At 39.2% G+C, this 26,764-nt stretch overlaps 1 protein-coding gene across 1 annotated transcript in view; it reads right to left on the bottom strand.

Moving 5' to 3' along the window:
- BMPR2 (bone morphogenetic protein receptor type 2) overlaps nucleotides 1–26,687 on the bottom strand; it is a 212,487-nt gene extending 185,800 nt beyond the window's left edge. Inside the window, 1 exon segment of the mRNA XM_047720771.1 lies at nucleotides 26,571–26,687. Within this exon segment, the coding sequence (XP_047576727.1) occupies nucleotides 26,571–26,646 (76 nt within the window). The 5' untranslated portion in view covers nucleotides 26,647–26,687.
- Between the last annotated feature and the right edge of the window lie 77 nt (nucleotides 26,688–26,764).

The following is a 26,764-nucleotide window of genomic DNA, read 5'->3' as shown; positions in this document are numbered from 1 at the left end:
TATTTATCCTAATGATACAAATGTAGTGTCCAAAGGGGCATATGCACCTGAATGCAGCTGTCCATCAACAGATGAATGGATAAAGAAGATGTGGTGTGTCTGTGTGTGTATATACACACACACACACACACACACACACACACACACACACACACACCCAACGGAATACTCTGCAGCCATCAAAAGAAATGAAATCTTGCCGTTTGCAATGACGTGGATGGAACTAGATGGTATTATGCTGAGCGAAATAATTCAATCAGAGAGAGACAATTATCACATGATCTCTCTGATATGAGGAATTTTAGAGGCAGGAGGGGGGGTTGTGGGGGTAGGTAGGGAAAAAATGAAACAAGATGGGATCAGGAGGGAGACAAACCAGGAGAGACTTTTTTTTTTTTTTAAAGATTTTATTTATTTGAGAAAGAGAGAGGGATCACAAGCAGGCAGAGAGGCAGGCAGAGGGGTAGGGGGAAGAAGGCCCCTGCTGAGCAGAGAGCCCAATGCGGGGCTCGATCCCAGGACCCTGAGATCACGACCTTAGCCACCCAGGTGCCCCAAGACTCTTAATTTCAGGAAACAAACTGAGGGTTGCTGGGGGGTAGTGGGGAGGGATAGGGTGGCTGGGTTACCTTTTTGTTTAGAATTTTCAAAGAGCATACATATTGTACTGGACTCTGCAGATCTCCCTATATAGGTACCGAGCATACAGTATGAGCACGGTATATGATAGGTCTTCAAACTTTAAGTCAGGTCAAAAGTCTAACCAAATTGTCTGGAAAAATCTCACCATTAGCAGTTACTGAATCAAATGACAAATATTTAAAGTCATCAGGCCAAAAGTTCCTAAATGGAGCGTCTATAAACTCCTGAGGAAAGATAAAAACTACTACTTTTCTGGTAGTAGTAGTGTGTGTGATAGTGTGGAGGGTAGATGGGAAACTAAGGACTCTGTTTTATATATTATTTTCAAGGTCAAAATTTTGAACACCTTTAAAGGGAAGAAAATTCTGGGGTGCCTGGGTGGCTCAGTTGGTTGGACATCCAACTCTTGATTTTAGCTCAGCTCATGATCTCAGAGTTGTAAGATGCAGTCCACACTGGGCTCCGTGCTCAGCAAGGAGTCTGCTTGAGATTCTCTTTTTCCCTCTCTCCATGACTCCCCTTGCTCATGCACTCTCTCTATTAATTAACTAATTAATTAATTAATCTTTCAAAAATAATTATAAAAAAAGGAAGAAAATTCTGACATGCTACAACATGGATGAACCCCGAGCACATTATACTAAATGAAAAAAGTAAGGCACAAAAAGACCAGTACTACTTAATTCCACTTAAATGAGGTATTTGTTTAATGGGTATAGAGTGCAGTTTCAATTGGCTTCAGTTTTAAACAATGAAGTTAAGGAGTTTATTATGCATTCTTTGATAAGAGGGAGCATAAACTAATTGTTATTTTTCTTTCTATTTATATGTTATATCCAGAACAACTACCTCCTACACAAGATTCACTTTGCAACAAATAAGAAAATAATACTTGAACTAAAATACTTTTTAAGTTTCAGACTCCCTACAATGGAAATAAATGAATCTGATACACAAATTATCTTGATATTCCAAAGAAACTCAAGAAACTCCCAAATTTTAGGGGCACCTGGGTGGCTCAGTGGGTTAAGCCTCTGCCTTCGGCCCAGGTCATGATCTCAGGGTCCTGGGATCGAGGCCTGAATCAGGCTCTCTGCTCAGCGGGAAGCCTGCTTCTCTCTCTCTGCCAGCCTTCCTGTCTACTTGTGATCTCTTTCTGTCAAATAAATAAATAAAATCTTAAAAAAAAAATACTACATAGCTTTGAATATTTAAGTATCTACAGATTAAAATAGTAAACTGTGGGGCACCTGGGTGGCTCAGTCAGTTAAATGTCTGCCTTTGACTCAAGTCATGAACTTGGAGCCTGGGATCAAACCCTGCATCAGTCTCCCTGCTCAGCAGGGAGTCTGCTTCTCCCTCTCCCTCTGTCTCTGCTCCTGCTCTCTCTCTTTCATGCATGCTCTCTCTCTCAAATAAATAAAATCTTGGGGCACCTGGTGGCTCAGATGGTTGAGCATCTGCCTTCAGCTCTGGTCATGATCTCCAGGTCCTGGGATCAAGCCCCATGTTGGGCTCCCAGCTAAGCAGGGAGTCTGCTTCTCCCTCTGCCTCTCCCTCTCCCCTGCTTGTGCTCTGTCTCTCTCTCTCTTAAATGAATAAATAAAATCTTTAAAAATAAATAAAATATTTTTAAAAATAATAAAGTATTTCTTAAAACAAATGATATTGCACCTACTCATGGACATAAAATCTTTACTTCATTTAAATTCTACCCTAATTCTAACCCCAATTATTCCATTCCCTTATGGAGCTATCACTTTACTATAAGACATCTTCACTGGTGGGGCGCTGGAGTAGCTCAGTCAGTTAAGCATCTGCCTTCAGCTCAGGTCATGATCCCAGCGTCCTAGGATCAAGTTCCGCATTGGGCTCCCTGCTCAGTAGGGAGTCTGCTTCTCCCTCTACCTCTGCCCCTCTCTCCCAACTGTGCTTGCTATCTATCTCAAATAAATAAATAAAATTAAATTTAAAAAAAGGGGGGGCACCTGGGTGGCTCAGCGGTTAAGCCTCTGCCTTCAGCTCAGGTCATGATCCCAGGGTCCTGGGATCAAGCCCCGCATTGGGCTCTCTGCTCAGCAGGGAGCCTGCTTCCCCCACACTTCTCTCTGCCTGCCTCTCTGCCTGCCTGTGATTTCTCTCTGTCAAATAAATAAATAAATAAATCTTTAAAAAAAAAAAAGATACCTTCATGGTGAAACTGTTATTGCTCATAATTGGAAGTCTAATTAATTCCATAATTCCAGGTCTAATTAGAAGATTGGGGGATGGGGACACCAGCTAACTAAATCAGTAGAGCACACACTCTTAATCTTAGGGTCATAAATTCAAGACCCACATTGGATGCAGAGCTTACATTAAAGACTGCAGTCATGCCAACTTTATTCTAAATCACCACATTAAGTGTAGAGCTTACATTAGAGACTACAGTGATACCAACTTTATTCTGAAGCCCAAGTACAAAAACTAGCAGCCTCCAATATTATTCGAAAATAACTAAGGATGAGAAAAAGTTGAACAGGCAAAAAACTACTGGGGATAAATAAAGGAGGACTTCTCTGTGATATGGAGGGAAAAGAGGACTATCAACAAAAAACAACAAAAATCTCAAAGTGATACACTGAACACTGCTTACATGGGAAAAAAGATCACCTGTACTTTAAATAAGAATACAAATGAGACGTGACCCAAGTCTTCAAGCATTGCAATAATAAGCCTTTTAAGAACAGGACAAACAGGAAAGTCCTCACCTACAAAGGACCATATGAATAGGAATTATCCTTGTAGTCTGCATTCTCTGTATCATAAAAGGAATCCAAGGGGATGGACTCTATCCTTATTCTTTGAATTAATACTTGAGGTAAAATACTTTCCATGTTTACATTCTTAGAATAAATTTAAAAGTACAGATAACACTAACACATATTTGTAGGGTACTTACTGAAAACTTTATATAATGTAGATCTCGAAAATGAACATTTGAGGGAAACAGTTTTTAAAACTAACTATACATTCTTTTTTTTTTTAAAGATTTTATTTATTTATTTGACAGAGAGAGATCACAAGTAGACGGAGAGGCAGGCAGAGAGAGAGAGAGGGAAGCAGGCTTCTTGCTGAGCAGAGAGCCCGACGCGGGACTCGATCCCAGGACCCTGAGATCATGACCTGAGCCGAAGGCAGTGGCTTAACCCACTGAGCCACCCAGGCGCCCTGAACTATACATTCTATATCCAAGAAATAATCCTTGATATTTAAAAAAACAATATATTATACAAGCAGTTCTGTAATGATAAAACCGTGTTACCTGACAATACCAGAGGGCAAAATCCAACCTGCCACCACCCTTGTCCTTGACTACAACTGCCTAACCAATTTCCTGTTTCCCCTAGAGCTCCTCTCTTATCCTTTTCTATCTATAACTGAAATTGATCTTTGAAAAATGAAAATTAGATCATGAAATTATCCTGCTTGCCATCAAAAGAAATGAAATCTTGCCATTTGCGATGATGTGGATGGAACTAGAGGGTATTATGCTTAGCGAAATAAACCAATCGGAGAAAGACAACTATCATATGATCTCCCTGATATGAGGAAGTGGAGATGCAACGTGGGGGGCGTGGGGGGTAGGAAAAGAATAAATGAAACAAGATGGGATCGGGAGGGAGACAAACTGTAAGAGACTCTTAATCTTACAAAAAACAGGGTTGCGGGGGGGTGGGGGGATGTGGCGGATAGGGAGAGGGTGGTGGGGTTATGGACATTGGGGAGGGTATGTGCTATGGTGAGTGCTGTGAAGTGTGTAAACCCGGAGATTCACAGACCTGTACCCCTGGGGCTAATAATACATTATATGTTAATAAAAAATTTTAAAAATTATTTAAAAAAAAAAGAAATTACCTTGCTTAAAATATTTCAATAGCATTTCCCAGTATCTCAGAATAAAATTCAAACTCTTCATCTTTATACCATGGCCTTAAAGGCCTCACATAATTTGGTTTCTGTCCACCTATCTAAACTTTAGTCATGCATCTCTCTCCCTAGCTCACTACATTTCAGCCACACCAGTCTCCTTTCTAATCTTAGAAAATACCAACCTCTTTCCAACTTCCCAGCCTTTGTACTTTCTGTTTGACTACCTGGAATGCTCTTCCTGCAATTATTCACCTATCATACTCATTTTAATTCTTCAAACATCACTTTGTAAGGAAGCCCTCACTGATCCCGTAATTGAAATGGCCTTCCCAATTTACCCTCTAATATAGCCCTGTGGCATAGATCATAATTTCTAATTATCTTGTGCAAATATTTATGTATTTACTACTTATTTATGATCTGTCTTCTCAACAAGTATGTAAGTGCATCTGAGACAGTGATCCAAACACCTTGTTCACAGCTATAAGGCATTATGACATTCTTTTGGGGCGCCTGGGTGGCTCAGTCATCAAGCGTCTACCTTCGGCTCCGGTCATGATGCCAGGGTTCTGGGCTCAAGCCCTACATAGGATCCCCACTCAGCAGGGAGCCTGCTTCTCCCTCTCCCTCTGCCTGCCGCTCTACTTGTGCTCTCTCTCTCTCTGTCAAATAAATTAAATCTTTAAAAAAAAAAAAAAAAAGATGACAATATGAAAAGGCATTTTCAATTTAAATTATCTTTACTTTTCTCCATAGAAATGTAGTCATAGGGGTGTCTGGGTGGCTCAGGTGGTTAAGCATCTGCCTTTGGCTTGGGTCATGATCCCAGGGTCCTGGGATCAAGCCCCCCATTGGGCTCCCTGCTAAGCGGAGAGCCTGGTTCTCCCTCTGCCCCTCACCCCATTTGTGCTGTCTCTGAAATAAATAAATAAAATCTTAAAAAAAAAAAAAAAGAAATGTAGTCATAAAACACTGAAACCAAAGACTCATTTTCTCTTATTACTGCAATGTGTTTAAATGAGATTATAGATTTTAAAAATCCTTAAACATGGGACTAAAGATCCTGAAACATGGTGTTCTTTTAGGGGATAAGTTACTTAGTGACCTTGCTCCTCCAGCCTTAGTATACTAGATATAAGATAACCTTAAGGGACGCCTGGGTGGCTCAGTTGGTTAAGCAGCTGCCTTCGGCTCAGGTCATGATCCCAGCGTCCTGGGATCGAGTCCCACATCGGGCTCCTTGCTTGGCAGCGAGCCTGCTTCTCCCTCTGCCTCTGCCTGCCACTCTGTCTGCCTGTGCTCACTCTCGCTTCTCTCTCTATGACAAATAAATAAATAAAATCTTAAAAAAAAAAAAAGAGAACCTTAAAAAGTTTCTTGCTAAAGAAAACTATAAGCACTCACATCAAGGAAATGTATTGTTGTGACATCTGAAAAACCCTCAAAATTCAAGCAGACAGTATCTATGATAAACCACTTAATATATGTATTACCTAATAATTAAAATAGGGTTTCTTTTTCTGCATCTCTTTTTGACATCCCCTGCTTGCTTTTATTACTTGCTTTTTAATTACAGTGTTTCCTCTTATCTGATTTAATTCTGTAGTCAAATCAAATAGATGTGACTAGATAGTCCCAAAACTTCCAACTGTCAAGAATAAATGTCATGGGACAAATGTAGCTGTAAATGCAACCCTATCAGTGAGCTCTTACATGCATATCTCTATTCTGGACTGCTACTTTATTGGGGCCTCCTAGTCAATTATACTCCCCTCACAACTCTTTCCCCATCAAAGATGATACCATGAGCCAGATCTCTCAAGTCTTCAGAGCTGAGTACAGCAGCTGAACCAACCTTAAATAAAGCCCGATAAATACACACCAAATAGCTTCAGCCTTCATCACCACCCAGCTCAACCAGGAACTCAGTGGATGACTGTCAATCAGATCTAAAACTCAATGGCCATAGGAATGACAAAGGATTATTCAGGCTGCTGAATTTTCCCCTCCTCTTTTTTTGTACAATCTAGGCCTCTAGATTGACTAGGCCTCTCAGGCCTCTCAGCCTCTGTCCCCGCTGCATAGGGTTGGCTCACACCTGTATTTACCACACATTGGTCACTATGCCTTGGTCACCTGGCTGCTCTTCTAGGAACAGTCCATAATTAGAACAATTCCCTTAGCCCAACCCCAGGAATTGTGAACTCTATTACATTCCTGTCTGGTCACAATGATTTATCCACTGGCCAGATTATTAGCATCTTTTTTTTTTTTTTAAGATTTTATTTATTTATCTGACAGAGAGAGATCACAAGTAGGCAGAGAGGCAGGCAGAGAGAGAGGGGGAAGCAGGCTCCCTGCTGAGCAGAGAGCCCAATGCGGGGCTCGATCCCAGGACCCTGAGATCATGACCTGAGCCAAGGCAGCGGCTTAACCCACTGAGCCACCCAGGCGCCCCTATTAGCATCTTTTTAAAAATCACTGCCTAGGGACAGCTGGGTGGCTCAGTCGGTTAAGTGGCTACCTTCGGCTCAGGATCCTGAGATCGAGTCCCACATCAGCCTCCTTGCTTGGCAGGGAGCCTGCTTCTCCCTCTGTCTGCCTCTCCCACTGCTTATGCATGTGCTCACTTGCTCTCTGACAATAAATAAAAATCTTAAAAAAAAAAAAAAAAATCACTGCCTTTATGCATTCTGTGTATGTTATTTCAAAGTAAGACTTTTTAACCCAATCAGCAGTTGAGCATATACCATGGTGTGCTCCGGTCCTATAACAGGGTAGTAAGTATGTCAACTATTCGGACCACAACTCATAGTACTCTAGACCTTAAAACAGTTAAGATATACATATTCAGTGAATACATGTTAACTCAGAAACAGAATTAACAGATCAAGCAGTAATAGTCTCTCTGCTAATAAATCAAATATTCTTATACAACCGAGTGAAGATGTTGATTTTTCCTAACTTTATTACTTTATGGGGAACAATTTATGGAATTTCAAAGTTGAAAGGCACCTCAATGTGCCTGATTTTCTTTTACAGCATAAAAACATCTTGTAGAGGAAATATGGCTAAGAGCAAAGACTTTCAGAAACCAAGTCCTTGGCCTGATTTCCAGTTCTGCCACATTCTATATGTATGGTTTTAGGTGATTTATTTAAATTCTGTGCACCTCAGTTTCCTTATCTATGAAAAATTAATACCTATATCACAAAGCTGATATCAGAATCATATGAAATAAACTTAGCATAATGTCTGTCAAAAGAGGCACCAAATTGGGCGCCTGGGTGGCTCAGTTGGTTAAGCGACTGCCTTCGGCTCAGGTCATGATCCCGGAATTCCGGGATCGAGTCCCACATGAGACTCCCAGCTCCATGGGGAGTCTGCTTCTCCCTCTGACCTTCTCCCCTCTCATGCTCTCTCACTGTCTCTCTCTCAAATAAATAAATAAAATCTAAAAAAAAAAAAAAAGAGGCACCAAATAATTCAATAAGTAATCTATAAATTATAAGTATATACCATATACTATATAATGACTTAACCTCTGTTAGTCTGTTTCCCTGATTTTAAAATAGGAAAAATATCTACCTTTCAGCTATTTTTTAAACTTTTTTTTTTTAGAGTTATTTATTTGAGAGAGAGAGAGAGAGAGTGAGCAAGCATGGGGGTGGGGTAGAGAGGGAGAAGCAGACTCCCCACTGAGCAGAGAGCCCAATGCAGGGCTCAATCTCAGGACCCCAAGATCATGACCTTAGCCGAAGGCAGACACTCAACGGACTTAGCCACCCAGGTGCCCTGCAGCTATTTTGATTAGAGAAAAATATCTGTAAAACACTGCACTGAACACATTGTAGATATTCATAAAGAGAGATCTTAGTTCTTAAACAACAGCTGTTGTTATTAATAACAACAATTATTAAACAAGAGCTATTTCTCTTTCTGTTATTCTCAGTAGCATCTAATACGGGTCTCTGTATTTAATTATTACTTTACTAATGTAACATATTTTTTGGACAATCTTTTATACAACAGGTACCTTTAAATAATAATTCATTAGCTGCAGAAATTCTCTGCTTCTCCAACACAACTCTCAAGATAATTTCTGAGGCCACACTCAGTTGAATCTCACAGGAATCTTTCCCCAAACACCTTAACTAGATGCACCTTTCAAACAACATATTTTCTAATTAGTGACCTAAATAAAATGGGCTCAAAAGATTTCAAGAATCAGCTCACCTAAACAACAGTATGATAAGTGCAACCCACGGTAATTTTAGTACTCCTAACATATTAACCTACCGCTGATATTATCATTTATTGATTATTCAGAGTTCTCTTTTCAAATATAATTCTTTGCTTTAAGTAATAGCTCCCAAACTTTACAATATCAAAGCTACTGTTTAAAAACTGAATTCACGGGGCGCCTGGGTGGCTCAGTGGGTTAAACGCTGCCTTCAGCTCAGGTCGTGATCTCGGGGTCCTGGGATCGAGCCCCGCATCAGGCTCTCTGCTCAGCAGGGAGCCTGCTTCCTCCTCTCTCTCTGCCTGCCTCTCTGCCTGCTTGTGATCTCTCTCTGTCAAATAAATAAATAAAATCTTTAAAAAAAAAAAAAAACTGAATTCACGGGGTGCCTGGGTGGCTTAGTGGGTTAAAGCCTCTGCCTTCAGCTCGGGTCATGTCCCAGGGTCCCGGGATCGAGCCCCGCATCAGGCTCTTTGCTCGGCGGGGAGACCATCTCCCCCTCTCTCTCTGCCTGCCTCTCTGCCTATTTGTGATCTCTTTCAAATAAATCAATAAAGTCTTTTTTTAATTAATAAATATATAATAATAAAAAAATAGAAATAAAAAATAAAAACTGAATTCACAAACCCTACAGGAGATTACACAATCAAAGAATGATATGCTTCTTTGGAGCCCACACCAGTACAAAGATCAAAGAAAGGCAAAGGTAACAAAGCCAGACCAAGCTGAGACAGTTTGCATGGAGAATGAGAGATAGTAGAAGAGGAAATAAAATAAATTTTTACTTAAGTAAGCTTTTACTCCCTCCTCCCTGAGACTTCCCCAATTCTGCTCCTTTACCTTTTGCTACCACTATTCTTTCCTACCTCTGTACACACCCTGTGAAATATGACCACTATCATGGACAACTAGGATGACAAAAACATTCCAGACAATGCTATGTATTTCCATAAACCAATTGCAGAGAATAGGTGTTTTGTTTTTTAAGATTTATTTATTTGTCAGAGAGAGGGAGCACAAACAGGGGAGGAGGAGCAGCAGACAGAGGCAAAGGGAGAAGCAGGCCTCCTGCTGAGCAAGGAGCCCAACGTGGGACTTAATCCCAGGACCCTGGGACCATGACCTGAACCGAAGGCAGACACTCAACTGACTGAGCAACCCAGGTGTCCCATGCAGAGAATAGGTTCTAAGTCAAAGCTGTTCTACATACATTAAATGAATCTACATGCTGAAGCATTTTAAGCCATTCATATTAGTCATCTATCTATTTCATACTCCAATTTTTATAAGCTAGAAAACCAAACAACCAAGACTCTTAGAAATTTTTAAATTAAAATAATAGGTAAGGCTCTGAGAGCTTAAAAAATGTCTGGGTTCCCATGCTCAGGCATTTTAAGCAATTGATATTAATCACCTATTTACCATGACAAGCAAAAAATCTATTTAGCAGAAGTATATTATATGTATTTCAAATTAACTGTCCCAAATGATGCTTTTCAGTGAAACTCAGTGATTAAAAGACAATTTGGTCATTAAAAGATAATTCAGTGAGGGGTGGTTGGGTGGCTCAGTCAGCTAAGCATCCAACTTTTAGTTTCAGTTCAGGTGATGATCCCAAGGGTGGTGAGATCAAGCCCCATGTGTGGCTCCACACTCAGCAGGGAGTCTGTTTGAAGATTCTCTCCCTCTGCCCCTTCCCCCACTCACACACACACACACGCATAGGCAGGCTCTCTCTCAGTCCCTAAAATAAATAAATAGATCTTTTTTAAAAAGTTTATTTATTTATTTGACAGAGAGACAGTAAGAAAGAGAACACAAGCAGTTGGGGAGTGGGAGAGGGAGAAGCAGGCTTCCTGCTGAGCAGGGAGCCCAATCTGAGGCTTGAACCCAGAACCCTGGGATCATGACCTAAGCCAAAGGCAGAAGATTAACAACTGAGTCACCCAGGCACCCCTAAATAGATCTCTTAAAAAAAGACAATTCAGTGAATTCAGATGGAATTCAGTGATTAAAAGACAATCTGGCTATATACTAAGTAATGGAGCACAACCATTAAGAGCATAGACTGTCTATGTCTACATTCCAGCTCTATTAGCTATGCTACCTTAAGCAAGTTTCTTAATTTCTCTGGGTCTAAAAGTCCTCATCTGTAAATGAAGACAGTAACAATATCTACCTCATACCATTCTTATGAGTTAATATATGTATAACACCAAGCATAGTTCCAGGTGGACTAAATTAGCTAAACACAGGGGGGGGAAAAAAAACCCTAAAGACCTACCTACTCGAAGAATTTTTGTTAATTGTGAATATGGTAAAAGCTTTCCTAAGATAACACAAAATCCAGATGTTATACAGGAAAAAAGAAACAATTCTAGTAATATAAAATCATATATATAAATAACATCTTCAAATACATAAGAAAAACAAACCATTAAAAAATTAATCTGATACATAAACAGGTAATTCAGAAAAATATAACTAGCCAATAACCATGAAAAGCAGCTCAGCTTCATGAACAATTAAAGCACTGCAAACTGAAACACAATACGATGCTTTTGCTTTGACAAAAACTTTAAAGATATTATACAGCATTTGAAAGAGGAATAAGAAAATAAAAATTTGGGGCGCCTGGGTGGCTCAGTGGGTTAAGGCCTCTGCCTTCAGCTCAGGTCATGATCCCAGGGTCCTGGGATCGAGCCCCACATTGGGCTCTCTGCTCAGTGGGCAGCCTTCTTCCCCCTCTCTCTGTCTCTGCCTGCCTCTCTGCCTACTTGTGATATCTGTCTGTCAAATACATAAATAAAATCTTTAAAAAAAAAAAAAAAAAGAAGGAAAATTTTGGAGGCACCTGGCTGGTTGGACTGGTAGAGCATTACGGTTCGAGACCCACGCTGGGTGCAGAGGTTACTTAAAGATAAAATCTTAAAAAAAGAAAGTATCTTTTAAAAAAAGGAAGAAAGAAAATGAAAATTTTGATATAGTAGTGGTGGAAATGGAAAGTGGTACAATCTTTTGGGGAGGAAATTTAGAAGTTCATACCAAAATTTTTAATGTGCAAACTTTGACCAAATGATCTTGCTTCTAGAACTATCCTATATGATTAATAACAAAAATTTGTACATGATATATATGATTCTAACTATTTAAAAAACAAACTCTAATTACACAGGTGCTTATTTATAGTGCATACAAAAAAGTATGAAATATTATCAACCAAACTATTAACACCTGTTGTATCCAGGGAACAGAATTAGAGAAAAAGTAAAGACGGAATGGATTTTTTAATTTTCTCTACTTCATTATCATATAAAATCATTTTTACAATGACCTGCTATTACAACTTCGGGATTCTAAAAAACAGAAAGTGGGGCACCAGGGTGGTTCAGTGGGTTAAGCCTCTGCCTTCAGCTCAGGTCATGGTCTCAGAGTCCTGGGATCAAGTCCTGCATCCGGCTCTCTGCTCAGTGGGGAGACTGCTTCCCCCTCCCTCTCTGCCTGCCTCTCTGCCTACCTGTGATCTCTGTCTGTCAAATAAGTATATAAAATCTTTAAAAATTAAATAAATAAATAACAGAAAGACTTTTAAAAGAAATAAGGTCAAAATCTGAAAACCAAAACACATCTAAAATATAAAGCAAAGCCAAAAAAAGTTTATCTTATTATTTCCCACAGTCATCATCAGTCCTGTTCCCCAAATTCCTTTTCTAGATACTTAGAAAAATCACAGTTCCTAGAGGTTAGGAGAGACAAAATTGTGGGTTTTAAATGGAAGTGATGTGACAAAGTATGTAACTGCCATGAAAGATCTTTTTATGCTTTATTTTACCTTTATTTCAACTTTCAAGATGGTGGCAATCCATTAACCCAGATTCCTGAACAATGAGAATACCCCTGCAAGTCTTCAATGGACATACAGTATGAGCAAGAAATAACCCCTGCAGTTTTAGAATAACCTAGCCTACCTATCCAAGAGATAGGCTTCCAAAAACCATGCCTCAACACACTAGTTCTTAACTGCAAATAACTAGAATTTAATCTATTTTCAGATAACGAATTTAACCTATTTTCATTAATCTGTATCATTTCATTAATATAAAACCTATTAGCTGCTTAGTGTACAAATCTGAGTTTAGTATAAATCTAAGACTACTGTTTTGCTCTCGGCAGAGGGACTTAGCAGCAAGGATCAGTAAAACTGAATTTCTCATAAACCTAAGAAAATGGACAAAACAATGATTCCTACAGAAGAGCTGGATAACAGTTGGTGCTAAAAGCTAAACGAAATTTTTAGATTAACATTCTTAATAGCATTTCATCAAGCTAACACATGGTTTAGCCAAAAGAAAAATAAATATCCCAGAAAAGTTATCTTTCACATAAAAAAACTTGTTTCAATAAGTAACATGAATAATGTTCATCTCGTTATCATTTGACTGTTTTTAATCTTGCCTTTCATGTCACCACAATATGGCCCTTTGAGTTGTAACTAAATTCAAAGGTTACTCTTCACACTAGACTGGCCCTTAGGGATTCTAATCACTAACAACAGATGTAAACCTTAAAAACTTATCCTCAACTAAATATGTCATCATCATTCTTGATCTAACTGGTGCTCCTTTCCAAAACTGAAGCTTTGAATCTTTAATGAAAATGTTTATTATCTGGGCACCCGGGTGGCTCAGTCAGTGAAGCGGCTGCCTTCAGCTCAGGTCATGATCCCAGGGTCCTGGGATTGAGCCCCCGAATTGGGCTCCTTGCTCAGCAGGGAGCCTGGTTCTCCCTCTCCCTCTGCCTGCCACTCCCCCTGCTTGCGCTTTCTCTCTCTCGGTCAAAAAAAAAAAAAAAAAAAAAAAAAAAAATCTTTATTATCCACCAATATTTGAATGTTACACACAAAACCAAAACCTGTTGTCATTTACTGCAAAAGAAGAGACCACAACCAAGACACAGTTCAGTCTAGAAACTTACTCCTAAATGATTAAAATGCCAATAATTTTTTCAGATGCCTAAAATATTATTCCAAGTATTTTACATCTTCAGGCTACCACTGTATATATTACATGAATCCTCTGGAGTTATAGAGACCTGAGCCTGAATCCCAGTCTCCTACTTACTCAGTTTACTAATCTGTAAAATAAGGAAAAATAATAATACTGAGTCATTTGTTTAAAGGATAATGAGATCATAAAGTAAGTAGTAAGGCACTTAGTAGATATGTTAGAGGCTCAAGAAATGTTCATTTGTCTCTTCTTTTATTTCTCCAATATATATATCTACTCACTATATATAGCCACTGTCAAATTATACAGAATAAAGTATCTCAAATCTAACCTCTTATAAAACATCTGATTTCTAAACATTTATTTCTGTGTAAATTTAAAAGCACAATAAAGTTGAGCAAGACAGATGAGCAGATGCAGTCATAAGTAGGGATCAGATTATATAGGATATTTCAAATGATTGTGACTTTTATTCTAAATGATATGCAAAGGCTTTGGAAAGTTTTAAGCAGAGAAATGTCATAATAAGACTTAGGCTCAAAAAGGTGGCCCTGGATACTAAACTGAAAAGTGACTATAGTAAAAGTGACCATGTTAGAGAAAAGAGAGGCTACTGAAAAATTACAAGCAAGAAAAGACTGTGACTTTTAAATTAACGTGGTACCCACAGAGGTGGTAAGAAGTCGTCAAACTCTAAATATATTTTGAAGGTAAGGCCAATAGTTTTTGCTATCAGAGTGGATGTGAGAATGAAAAAAGAAAGAGAAGGACAAGGATATCTTCAATTTTTGGCCTGAACAACTTGAATGACAGACATTTGCTGAGTTGGGAAAGACTATGGGAGGAAAAGGCCTACAAAAGCAGCTCAGGGACACATTAACTGTGAGATAACTATCAAACATCTTAAGTGGAGATGCTGAATACACAGTTGGCTACCTGCAACAGGATTTCAAGAAAAGACGTTTGGGGTGGAAATAAATTTGAAACTTGTTAGCCTCTATGTGCTACTTTTTTAAAGCCATAAAAATGGATGAGATCACCAAAGGAGTAGGTGTATACACAGAAAAGCAAAGGTCCAAGGACTGACCAATAGAACCTAACTGGAAATTCAGAAATAAGTCTATATATCTGTGGCCAACTGATTTTTTTTTTAAAGAGTGGCAATTCCATTCAATGAGTAAAGAATAATCTCCTCAACAAATGGTACTGGCACAAGTGGATTTCCACATGCAAAAGAATGAAGTTGGATCTCTATCTCACACCATATAAAAAAATTAACTCAAAATGGATCAATGACGGGTGTGCCTGGGTGGCTCAGTTGGTTAAGCGTCTGCCTTCGGCTCAGGTCATGATCCCAGAGTCCAGGGATCAAGTCCCACATCGGACTTCATGCTCAGTGGGGAGTCTGCTTCTCTCTCTGTCTCTGCTTCTCTCCCCACCCCACTCATGCCGTCTCTCTCTACTAAATAAATAAAATCTTTAAAAAAAATTAATCAATGACATAAGAGCTAAAACCATGAAGCTCTTAGAAGAAAAATAGGAGTAAATCTTCATAGCCTTGGATTTGGCAATGGATTCTTAGATATGACACTAAGAGCATGTACAACAAAAACAACAACAAAATAAATGGGACTTCATCAAAATTTAAAACTTCTGTACATCAAAGAACATTATTAAGACAGTTAAGAGGGTGCCTGGGTGGCTCAGTGGGTAAAGCCTCTGCCTTCGGCTCAGGTCATGATCCCAGGGTCCTGGGATGGAGCCCCACATTGGGCTCTCTGCTCAGCAGGGAGCCTGCTTCCTCCCCTCTCTCTCTCTGCCTGCCTCTCTGCCTACTTGTGATCTGTCAAATAAATAAATAAAATCTTAAAAAAAAAAAAAAAAGACAGTTAAGAAAAGAAAAAAGAAAGGAACCTAGAGAATAGGAGAAAACAATGGTGCCCTAACAATACAACAGGGACTGGGTGTCTTTTAAACAATAAACATTTATTTCTTACTGCTCTGGAGTCCGGGAAGTCTAAAATCATGGTGCCAGCAGATTCCGTAACTGGTGAGAATCCATTTCCTAGATGGCCATCTTTTCGTTGTACCCTCACAAAGTGGTAAAAGGAAGGGATTTCTCTGGGGTCTCTTTCATAAGAGTACTAATCCCATTAATGAGAGCTTCACTTTCATTACCTAATCAACTCCCAAAGGCCGCACTTTCTAATACCATCACCTTGGAGATTATGATTTCAACATGAAATTTGAGGGGACCCAAACATTCAGTCCGTAACATTTGGAAATCATTTGATAGAGAGTTAATATTCATAATATATAAAGAACTCCTATTATCCAACAACAAAAAGATAAACAACCCAATTAAAAAATAGACAACTGTTGTTTAAGGGTACAAACTTGCAACCACTAGATGAACAAATCCTGTATATAACGCACAGTAATTATATACAATACTATATTATAAATTTCAAAGTTGCTAAGAGACTAGATCTTAATTGTTCCCACCACACAAACAATAATGATAATTACATGATGTAACAGAGGTGTTAGCTAACAGTATGAGGGTAATCATATTGCAATATAGAAATGTATCAATTCAGTATGCTGTATACCTTAAACTTATACAGTGTTACATATCAACTATATCTCTATAAAAGTAAATTCAAAAACAACTGGGCCTCCTAGGCACCCCAAAATTAAAACAATTTCTTACACCATTCACAAAAATAAACTCCAAATGGATTAAAGTCATAAATGTGAGACCTGAAACCATAAAAATTCTTAAACAGAACACAGGAGTAACTTCTCTGACATCATTCATAGAACCATTTTTCTAGATACGTCTCCTGAGGCAAGGAAAACAAAAGCAAAAATAAACTACTGGGACTTCAACAAAATAAAAAGTTTCTGAACAGCAAAGGAAACAACAAAACTAAAAGCCTATTGAATGGGAGAAGATATTTACAAATGACATACCCAATAAAAGGTTAGTATCCAAAATATATGAGAGCTTATACAGGGACACCTAGATGGCTCTTTCAAATAAAATAAAATCTTTTTTTTTAAAAAAAGGAAGAACTTATACAACTCAACACCAAAAAACTCCAAATAATCCAACTAAAAATGGGCAGAAGACATTAACATTCTCCAAAGAAGACATACAGATGATCAACAGACACATGAAAAGATGCTCAATATCACTCATCATCAGGAAAATGCAAATTAAACCACAATAAGATACCAACACACACCTGCCAGAATGGCTAAAATCAAAAACACAAAAAACCAGAGTTGCCAAGGATGTGGAGAAAAAGGAACCCTCTTGCGCTACTGGCGGGAATGCAAACTGGTACAGGCAGTGTGGAAAAACAGTATGGAGGTTCCTCAAAAAATTAAAAACAGGGGCACCTGGGATGCCTGGGTGGCTCAGTCCATTAAGCAGCTGCCTTCAGCTCAGGTCAAGATTCCAGGGTCCTGGGATAGAGTCCTGCATCAGGCTCCTTGCTCAGCGGGGAAACTGCTTCTCCCTCTGCCTCTGCCTGCCACTCTGCCTGCTTATGCTCTCTCTATGACAAATAAATAAATAAAATATTTTTTAAAAATAGGGGCGCCTGGGTGGCACAGTTGGTTGAACCTCAGACTCTTGGTTTAGGCTCAGGTTGTGATCTCAAGATCATAAGATGGAGCCCCACATTGGGCTCCCCACTCACTCAGTGCAGAGTCTGCTAAAGTTTCTCTCCCTTTTCTTCTGCTCCCCCCGACCCCCAATCTCCATCCCACCACACACTTCCTCAGGCATGTGCCTTCTCTCTAAAATAAATAAATAAATATTTTTAAGAAATTAAAAATGGGATTACCATATGATCTAGTAATCCCACTACCAGATATTTACCCAAAGAATACAAACACCCTAATTCAAAAAAATACACATACCCTTATGTTTATTGCAGCATTATTTACAACAGTGAAGATATGGACACAGCCCAAATGTCCATCCATAGATGAATGGCTATAAAAGATGCGGTACGTAGATGTGTGTTTGTGTGAGTGAGTGTGTGTGTGTCTATGAATGAAATCTTGCCATCTGCAACAACAGGGATGGCTTTAGAGAGTATAAAACTAAATGAAGTAAGTCAGAGAAACACAATACCATAGATTTCACTCATATGGGGAATTTAAGAAACAAAACAAACAAAAAAAGAAAAATAAGAAAGAAGAGATAAACCAAAAAACAGACTCTTAACTACAAAGAATAAACAAATGATTATCGGGGGGGGGGGGGGTGGGAGATGGGTGAAATAGGTAAAGGAGATTAATAGTACACTTACCTTGATGAGCACTGAGTAATATATAGAATAATATATAGAACTGTCAAATCACTATACTGTATATACCTGAAACTAGCATAACACTGTATTATATTAACATACTAGAATTAAAATAAAAAGTTCAATTAAAAGACAAGATTGTAGGGCGCCTGGGTGGCTCAGTGGGTCAAAGCCTCTGCCTTCAGCTCAGGTCATGATCCCAGGGTCCTAGAATTGAGCCCTGCATCGGGCTCTCTCCTCGGCGGGGAGCCTGCTTCCCTTCCTCTCTCTCTCTCTCTGCCTGCCTCTCTGCCTACTTGTGATCTCTGTCAAATAAATAAATAAAATCTTTAAAAAAAAAAAAAAAGACAAGATTGTCTTTTGTCTTAACTAAAAACTATTTAAAGTCTACTCAAGGTCCTTTCCAACTCTAAAATTCTAGGATTCCAACTATTTTATAAGCACACTTTCTATTTAGTTATAGATTATTTTTATATTTTCATTACAGAATATCCATACAGTGCCTTTCTCTAGAACACTTTTGTCGTCCTAACTCAACATAATCAACACCCAAAATGTATTTGCAAAAAATTAAATTACATTTCTTTCAAAGTAGTGCTTTAACCATTTCAGAATGCCCCACAGTTTTCCCTAAACTAAGCTAAATTCAAAGTGCTACATATATACTCAATAATAACCAAATATATTATTCAAAGTGTTATACACTTACTAGTAACTAAGAATACACTGGCTTTTCTCATACCATAAGCAAAAGTGCTAGAAATGCTGTAAGTATCATGTAGGCCAACCGCTTCACTTTATAATGAGGATATTGGAACAAAATGAAGTGATATTCCCAAAGTAAACAGCTGATGGTACCACTAGGAAGGAACTCAAATCTTTCTAGCTTCACCTATTTGAGTTAGAAATCATCAATCATTTCCAGACTAATTAAAATTTGGGAGAGGAGTAACAATACAAGAAAATCAACAAGGGAGAAGAGTAAAAATCTAAGGGAGATTTTTAAAATAGAAGAAAATAGAACATTTATGGAGAAGTGAGGATGGAGAAGATGTATAACCAGAGAAATGCAATGACACTAAAGTCAGACAGGAAGAGTTTCAAGGAAAGGGTGACCAAAATTCTCAAATTAAGTAGAAAAGTCAAAAAGAACAAGACTGAAAAATCACTGGAGGGGCAACTGGGTGACTCAGTCAGTTTAGTGTCTGCCTTTGGCTCAGGTTGTGATCTCAGGGTCCTGGAATCAAGCTCCGTGTTGGGCCCTGTCCAGCAGGAAGTCTGCTTCTCCTTCTCCCTCTGCTCCTCCCCTCTGTTCATGCTCTCTCTCTCTCTCTCTCAAATAAATAAATATATTTTTTTAAGTCACTGGACAAAGCAATTAGGAAGTCACTGATGATCTCATATACATCATGAGATAAGTAAGGAGTGAGGATACAGAAGTCCAGAAGTGTTCTCTGCTCTTTCAAAAAAAGCTGGCAGGAAGACAGAAATAAGAGGGTGGAGATCTGCTAGAAGACACAAGTGGGAGAGAAGCACGCTTCCCACTGAGCAGGGAGGCTGATGCGGGGCTCGATCTCAGAACCCTGGGATCACGACCTGAGCCAAAGGTAGATAGATGCTTAATGACTGAGCCAGCCAGGTGCCCCTAAAAAATTCTTTTAAATAAAAAAATGTTCATGTCATTTACCCACAGGCTTATTTCTAACCTTATTTTACACAGACTATACATAAATTATATATGTATTCCTGTAATCTAGCAGTCTTAGTTGTCATACCCTCTCACAGATTAAAAAGTGTTTAAAAAAAAAAAAAAAACAAAATCAAGTCTATTGCATCCAAAATTCTCCTAAAGTCATCTTCAGGGGTGCCTGGATGGCTCAGTCATTGGGCGTTTGCCTTCAGCTCAGCTCATGGTCCTGGGTTCCTGGGATCAAGCCCCGCATGGGGCTCCCTGCTCAGCAGGGGTCCTGTTTCTCTCCCTCCTATTCCCCCTGCTTGTGTTCCCTCTCTCGCCGTTCCCGTCAAATGAATAGATAGAATCTTTCCAAAAAAATAAAAATAAAGTCATCTTCATTGCTTCTAAAAATGATTCAAAGACTAGACGATTTAACTAAAAGGAGGAGATAGTTTGGTAATATGGGAGTCTCTTCCACATGTGTTTAAGTACTATGCAAGATAGCCAAAATTCACGATTTTGTATTTTTTTTAGCAGATATCAATCAAATCAGAATATAATCCTCCTTTGGTAGATAGAAATCTAATATATGCAATTTATCCACCTGGAATGGTCCATGGGATATTAATTTGTAACTAAAACCAAATCAATGTTACCTAGTCTAATCTAGTTTAGCACTATTTCTTTTATAAATATTTCATCAAAAATTCTCAGGACACCTAGGTGGCTCAGTCAGTTGGCATCTGCCTTCGGCTCAGGTCATGATCCCAGAGTCCTGGGATGGATCCCCACATCAGGCTCCCTGCTCAGCAGGGAGTCTGCTTGAGATTCTACCCCTCTCCCTCCACCCCATCCCTGCTCATGCACATGCTGTCTCTAAGATAAATAAAAATAAATCTTAAAATAAAATGTAAATTCCCAAACTCACTGGCCAGATATTCAGATTAAGTAGGTAGTTCCCAAGAATCTGCATTTCAAACATAATCTAGTCCAATCCCATAATACTATAACTGAGAAAACTATGTTGAGTCATCTGTTTCAGAGAGTTCAGATCTCATTAATTCAAGACAGGAGTCTCCTTACTACACCATTTAAACCACTTTATAGTTGAAGGAATGGGAACAAAGAATAAATTACTAATAGATCATTTGGGTAAGTAAGCAATCTTAGAATACTTCCTGGCTACAATTCCTTTCTATTATTCATTAATTTAGTATTTCTTAAACATCTTCTATCTGCATGCAATATGATAGATTACAAAACAGTTTAAGATATGAACTCTGGGGCACCTGGGTGACTCAGTCAATTAAGCATCTGCCTTTGACTCAGGTCATGATCCCGGGGTCCTGGGATCAAGTCCAGCGGCTGGGCTCCCTGCCCAGCGGGGAGTCTGCTTCTCCCTCGGCACCTCCCCCTGCTTGTGTTCTCTTGAGCACATGCTCTCTCTCATGAATAAATAAAATCTTAAAAAAAAAAAAAAAGATATGAACTCTGTCCTCAAGAAACAATTATCAGTTAGGAGGACAAAGCAAATACACATAACTGATATTCAAAAGCAAGGCAATAAGTGCCAAAATAGTTGGTATGGCCATTTATAAAATTAACTAATTTACACTGACTTCATCCTGTATCTTTTATGGTTAGAATTTTATGGTTAGAATTTACCCATCAGGGGGGTGCCTGAGTGGCTCAGTGGGTTAAAGGCTCTGCCTTCGGCTCAGGTCATGATCCCAGGGTCCTGGGATGGAGCCCCGCATCGGGCTCTCTGCTCAGCAGGGAGCCTGCTTCCCCCCCGCCTCTGCCTACTTGTGATATCTCTCTCTCTCTGCGTCAAATAAATAAATAAAATCTTTAAAAAAAAAAAAAAAAAGAATTTACCCATCAGAAATCAGTATTCAATTTCTTCTCTTTCTACGTTAAGAAAGTTGGTCTTTAATGAAGGAAAGCTATTGTCCTTGTATGAAATAAATCTCTGTCCCCACATTTCATATACACCAACACCATACCACCACTTCAGCCCACATGCCAGGATAGGCTTTTGTAGAGATCAAAGTTGGTATAATTTTTTATGCAAAAACCTAATTAAGAGTTTGGCCCTGTTCGGGGCGCCTGGGTGGCTCAGTGGGTTAAAGCCTCTGCCTTCAGCTCAGGTCATGATCCCAGGGTCCTGGGATCGAGCCCCACATCAGTCTTTCTGCTCAGCAGGGAGCCTGCTTCCTTTCTCTCTCTCTGCCTCCCTGCCTCTCTGCCTGCTTGTGATCTCCATCAAATAAATAAATAAAATCTTAAAAAAAAAAAAAAAAAAGAGTTTGGCCCTGTTCAAATGGTAAGAGAAACTCCTCATCAGGATCATCTTCCTGATCATATGTGGTAGACTGAAGATCCCAATTCTTCATTTCCCAGCAACAGGATCACATGTCCATACGTTACCATGGCCTCATTACAGCCAGAATGTACTTCACTACTTGTTGCCTTTGGTCTTGGTAAAATGGGATGTCAGAGGAACAAGAATCTGAAAATGCCTGGTAGGATTGAGCTTGTCTCCTGGTACTTCTGCCATTGCTATAAGACAAGCTTCCCCCAGAGAGGTGTTACCCGTCCCTCCAGCTTGGGCCCAAGAATGAGACAAATGAAGCAGAATAAACACTTGTTGTATGTCACTATGATTTTGTGGTTACCAGCTATTATGTAGCAAAAGTTGACTGAATCACAATATTTTAAAAATCCAAACAATTAAGACTGACTATATAAATCAGGGTCCTCAAACTTGCCTAAGGGAGAATCTTTCAGGATCTCGCTGGGACCTATATTTTTTTTTAAAACTTAAAACACTATAGGTCCTGGGGCGCCTGGGTGGCTCAGTGGGTTAAGCCGCTGCCTTCGGCTCAGGTCATGATCCCAGGTCCTGGGTTCGAGCCCCACATCGGGCTTTCTGCTCAGCATTGTGCTCTCTGCTCAGCAGTGAGCCTGCTTCCCCTTCTCTCTCTCTGCCTGCCTCTCTGCCTGCTTGTGACCTCTGTCAAATAAATAAATGATATATTTAAAAAAAAAAAAAAGACTCCTCTCCCTCTCCATCTGTTCCCCCTGCTCATATTCTCTCTCAAATAAATAAAATCTTTTTTAAAAGGTGGGGGGGTTGGGCACCTGGGTGGCTCAGTGGTTAAAGCCTCTGCCTTAGGCTCAGGTCATGGTCCCGGGGTCCTGGGATCGAGCCTCACATCCGGCTCTCTGCTCAGCAGGGAGCCTGCCTCCTCCTCTCTCTCTCTCTCTCTCTGCCTGCCTCTCTGCCGGCTTGTGATCTGTCAAATAAATAAAAATCTTTAAAAAAAAAAAAAAAAAGGTGGGGGGGTCATCATGAGGGTGGAAGAGGTGGCTCAGTCAATTAAGCTTCTGCCTTTGCCTTAGGTCATAATCCCAGGCTCCTGGGATGGAGCCCTCCATCAGACTCCCCCTGCTTGTGCGTGCATTCTCTCTCTCACTCTTGCTCTCGCTCCCTGTTAAATAAATAAATAAAAATCTTGGTCGGGGGGAACACAAGTGGCCCTGTTGCAGTGCCCACATATTAAGAAATACAAAAATAAAGATTACTAATTTCCAGTTCCCTAACAATATTTATTGACTTCAGTGCTTAAGAACCCTAACTAAATAGATGAATCTTCTTTTAGACAATGTGTGTATTCCTAAAGAGATGTAAAACTGAAATCTAATCAAGGGAGGCACACAGGCTGGCTCAGTCAGTAGAGCATGCAACTCCTGACCTCCAGGTTGTGAGTTCAAGCCCGAGAATTTACTTTAAAAAAGAAGAAGAAGAAAGAAATCAAGTGAATTATTTCAAATTCAGGAAGATTCAACTGACAATGATGTCAGTCCAGCCATTAGACACATCCAAGCCAGCCATGGAGAAGAAGAATTATGATGTGATGCAGAATCCTGAGTTCCTTCAGATGTTCTGGAGAACCTTCCAGGAGTGAATCCCAAGAAAAAGGCCATTTGAAATGTCATGGGCTCCCTGGCCTCCCGGGCAACCCAAGGATGGCAAAAAGGACAAGAATGAGGAGGACAAGAAGACTGGAAGAAAGGGGAGTTGAGCCTGCTCAAGGGTCTGCACAGAGTAGGGTGGGTTATAGGGTTACATATGTTATCTGTAGCCATTACAACCTAAATAAAGAGGGACAACTTTTTTTCCAAAAAAGAAATTTTAACAGAAACTGATTCTATAGTAAATATTGCATTGTATTATATCCTTTTATTAAAATTAAGAATTCATTTATAAACCAAATAAGCACATATTTTTCTATAAATTCTAATTTTTTGCATATAGAATAGTCTTAGAATTAAGGAATCCAAGAACCAGATACAGTAAGCGGGAAAGAGGGATTCAAATGAAAGAAAGGATTTATCCATGCCCCCAAAGAGGGATGTGATATCAGCCAGTCTTCCTGTATTTTTTTTTCCTATCAGCAACACTATTTGCACCTGTCTGGTTACATCACTACATCTACGTATCCCAAGTCCACACAGGCTCTCTCTAGTCAGTCACCTTGCACCTAACAAAACTGTACTAGCCGCTGCAGTATCAGGAAAAGTATAACACATTTAGAACCATGACATCTGCATAACCAGTGCTGAATGACGATCCTGTCAAGCATCCTTACTTCTTTTCAGAGGCTAATCTAGTGAAGGCACTACTCTATCTTACGTTCCCAATTAGAGTAAGCTGTTGTTATCATTAATGTGATAGGTAAGGGTACAGGCTATAATCCTGGCTCCAAAATTTACTCTGTGGTGAGTTATTTAAATTCTCTGTACTTCACTTGTCCTCTCTGTAAAAGGAACATAATTAAACCTGGAGTGTAGAACTGTCATGAGGATCAAATGAGAAAATACATGTAAAGCTATTAGAATAGTTGCTTCTCCCTCTCTGCTCAGTGAGGAGCCGCTCCCCCTGCTTGTGCATGCATTCTCTCTCTCACTCTTGCTCTCGCTCTCTGTTAAATAAATAAATAAAAATAAACACTAGCTATTACTATTACTGTTATTACTGTGATATCCAGCTTCACAAATTTTGGCATCCAGTACTATGTAATACTAGAGAGAAAAAAAGAAAAGACCAATACCACTTTAAGTAGTAATTCTTTCAATCCTTCCACTTTAAGGGACATTATTCTATTTTATTTACCAAATACAAATTAAATGTATTTTTAAATCAATGTTCTTTCCCTTACTGTTATCAGTTCTGATCACAAAATGATAAGCCTGTAACTATAAACGAGAATCTACATTCTAAAAAGGTTAAGAATAACAAAGAACATGCAAAGTCTATGTTCTGAGATTTCTGATCACAAAATGACTGCTTAAACCTAAAGCCTTTTACTCTCTTCATATTTTACAGGAATCACAAGACTTACAGCTAGAGAATTTCAATAGCTAACACAAAATAAAGAAACCTAGAAAAAAATTGTTCATTTTCATCCTAAAAGGAATTGTGATGTTTAAGAATATTAAAATGTCAGTTTCAAAATACATTCAATTCAGAAGTTCGAATTTTTTTAATATAACTACATAAATTTATCATAAACATAATAGACAATCGACCAATATCAAAGGCACTAAAGGAAACTTTAAATTTTCTTTCAGAATTTTCCCAATGCATACTTTCAAAATGGAAATAAGCAAGCAACCTCTGTGTCCAGCAGAGCAATGAGAAATTTATTGAATGTGAAAAATACACACTTGTAAAAATTTAAAAGCTGTTATATTGTCCCTTATTCATCTCTAAATGCATAATCAATTTGGCCATCCTACACCAAACTTAAGAATTATATGTACAGTTCATTCCCAAAAATTTCTAAAAGCATTATCACCAAAAGACTGCTTGAAAACTAATTGTAAACAGAAATGAGGCTTTCTCTGAGGTGTCTGGGAACTAAAAGAAAATATCCTAAGGAAAGGATGACTACCATTTCCTTTTAAGCTTAGTAAAATGTCAAAGAACTTTCAGGACTCAAATACGCTAGACGTCTGATGTGAGGTCAAAGTTGTCCCAATGACAAGAAGGCCAACAGATACCAGATGACTAAAATATAAAGTTATCGAAAATACTTTTAAGCCCGGTAGTAATCCCAAAAGCATATAAAATACGAGTGTATTTACGTTAAAAAGATGGAAATAAAATTACCAAAATGCTTTGGAACAAAATAAGACTAACGAAAATAATTGACAGTATTATACAATGTAGTAAGAATGTCAAAGTTCTGGCTTCCTCGACATTCATCCAATTCATTCGGTAGCATTTCGGAATAATGAAAGTAACATGGATTCCCAAAGAATGATCTAAATCTAAAATAAGGCGAAAGTGTGTGTTCTATAGCTGATGTTCTTTTAACTGTAAGCCAAATCGCTTCTTTATGTTAAAAAAAAAAAATCTACAGCTCTGTTTCCAAAGATCTCATCATAGACACTGTTCATTGGCGATTAAAATATTATTTTTAATCCTTGCATTACCTCACGGCTAAAAATGTCAAGATACCACACCCAATATGTCTTTCCCCCCACCCGTGGGGGATGGGGAGGGGGCTACGGGAGCAGGGATTCGAAACTACACAAAACCAGGCAGGGTTATTTCCCTAGAAGGAACGGGAAGGGCGCGCAGGTACCGGACGCGGCTCCCTCCACGGCGATCGCGGGACGCGTCGCGAAGGGCGAGCGCAGGCCTCGGCCTCTGCGGGCTCCCTCGCCCGCCACCCGCAGGGAAAGCTACTCACCGGCCGCCGTGCTGACCAGCAGGACCGTCCACAGGAGCGAAGGTGCCCGCCGGGGCCGCTGCAGCGAAGAAGTCATCCCTGGGCCAGCCGAGAAGCAGAAGGGCAGAGAAAAAAAGAAAAAAAAAAAATATATATATATATATATATGGAAAGTAAACACGGGCGGAGAGGTACGGCCGGGAGGCTGGTCCTCG

The sequence above is a fragment of the Lutra lutra genome, chromosome 3 (genome assembly GCF_902655055.1).
Source record: "Lutra lutra chromosome 3, mLutLut1.2, whole genome shotgun sequence".
NCBI classification, from domain to species: Eukaryota; Metazoa; Chordata; class Mammalia; order Carnivora; family Mustelidae; genus Lutra; species Lutra lutra.
The sequence above is the reverse complement of the archived record's forward strand: the minus strand, read 5'-3'. Positions and strand labels throughout refer to the sequence as shown.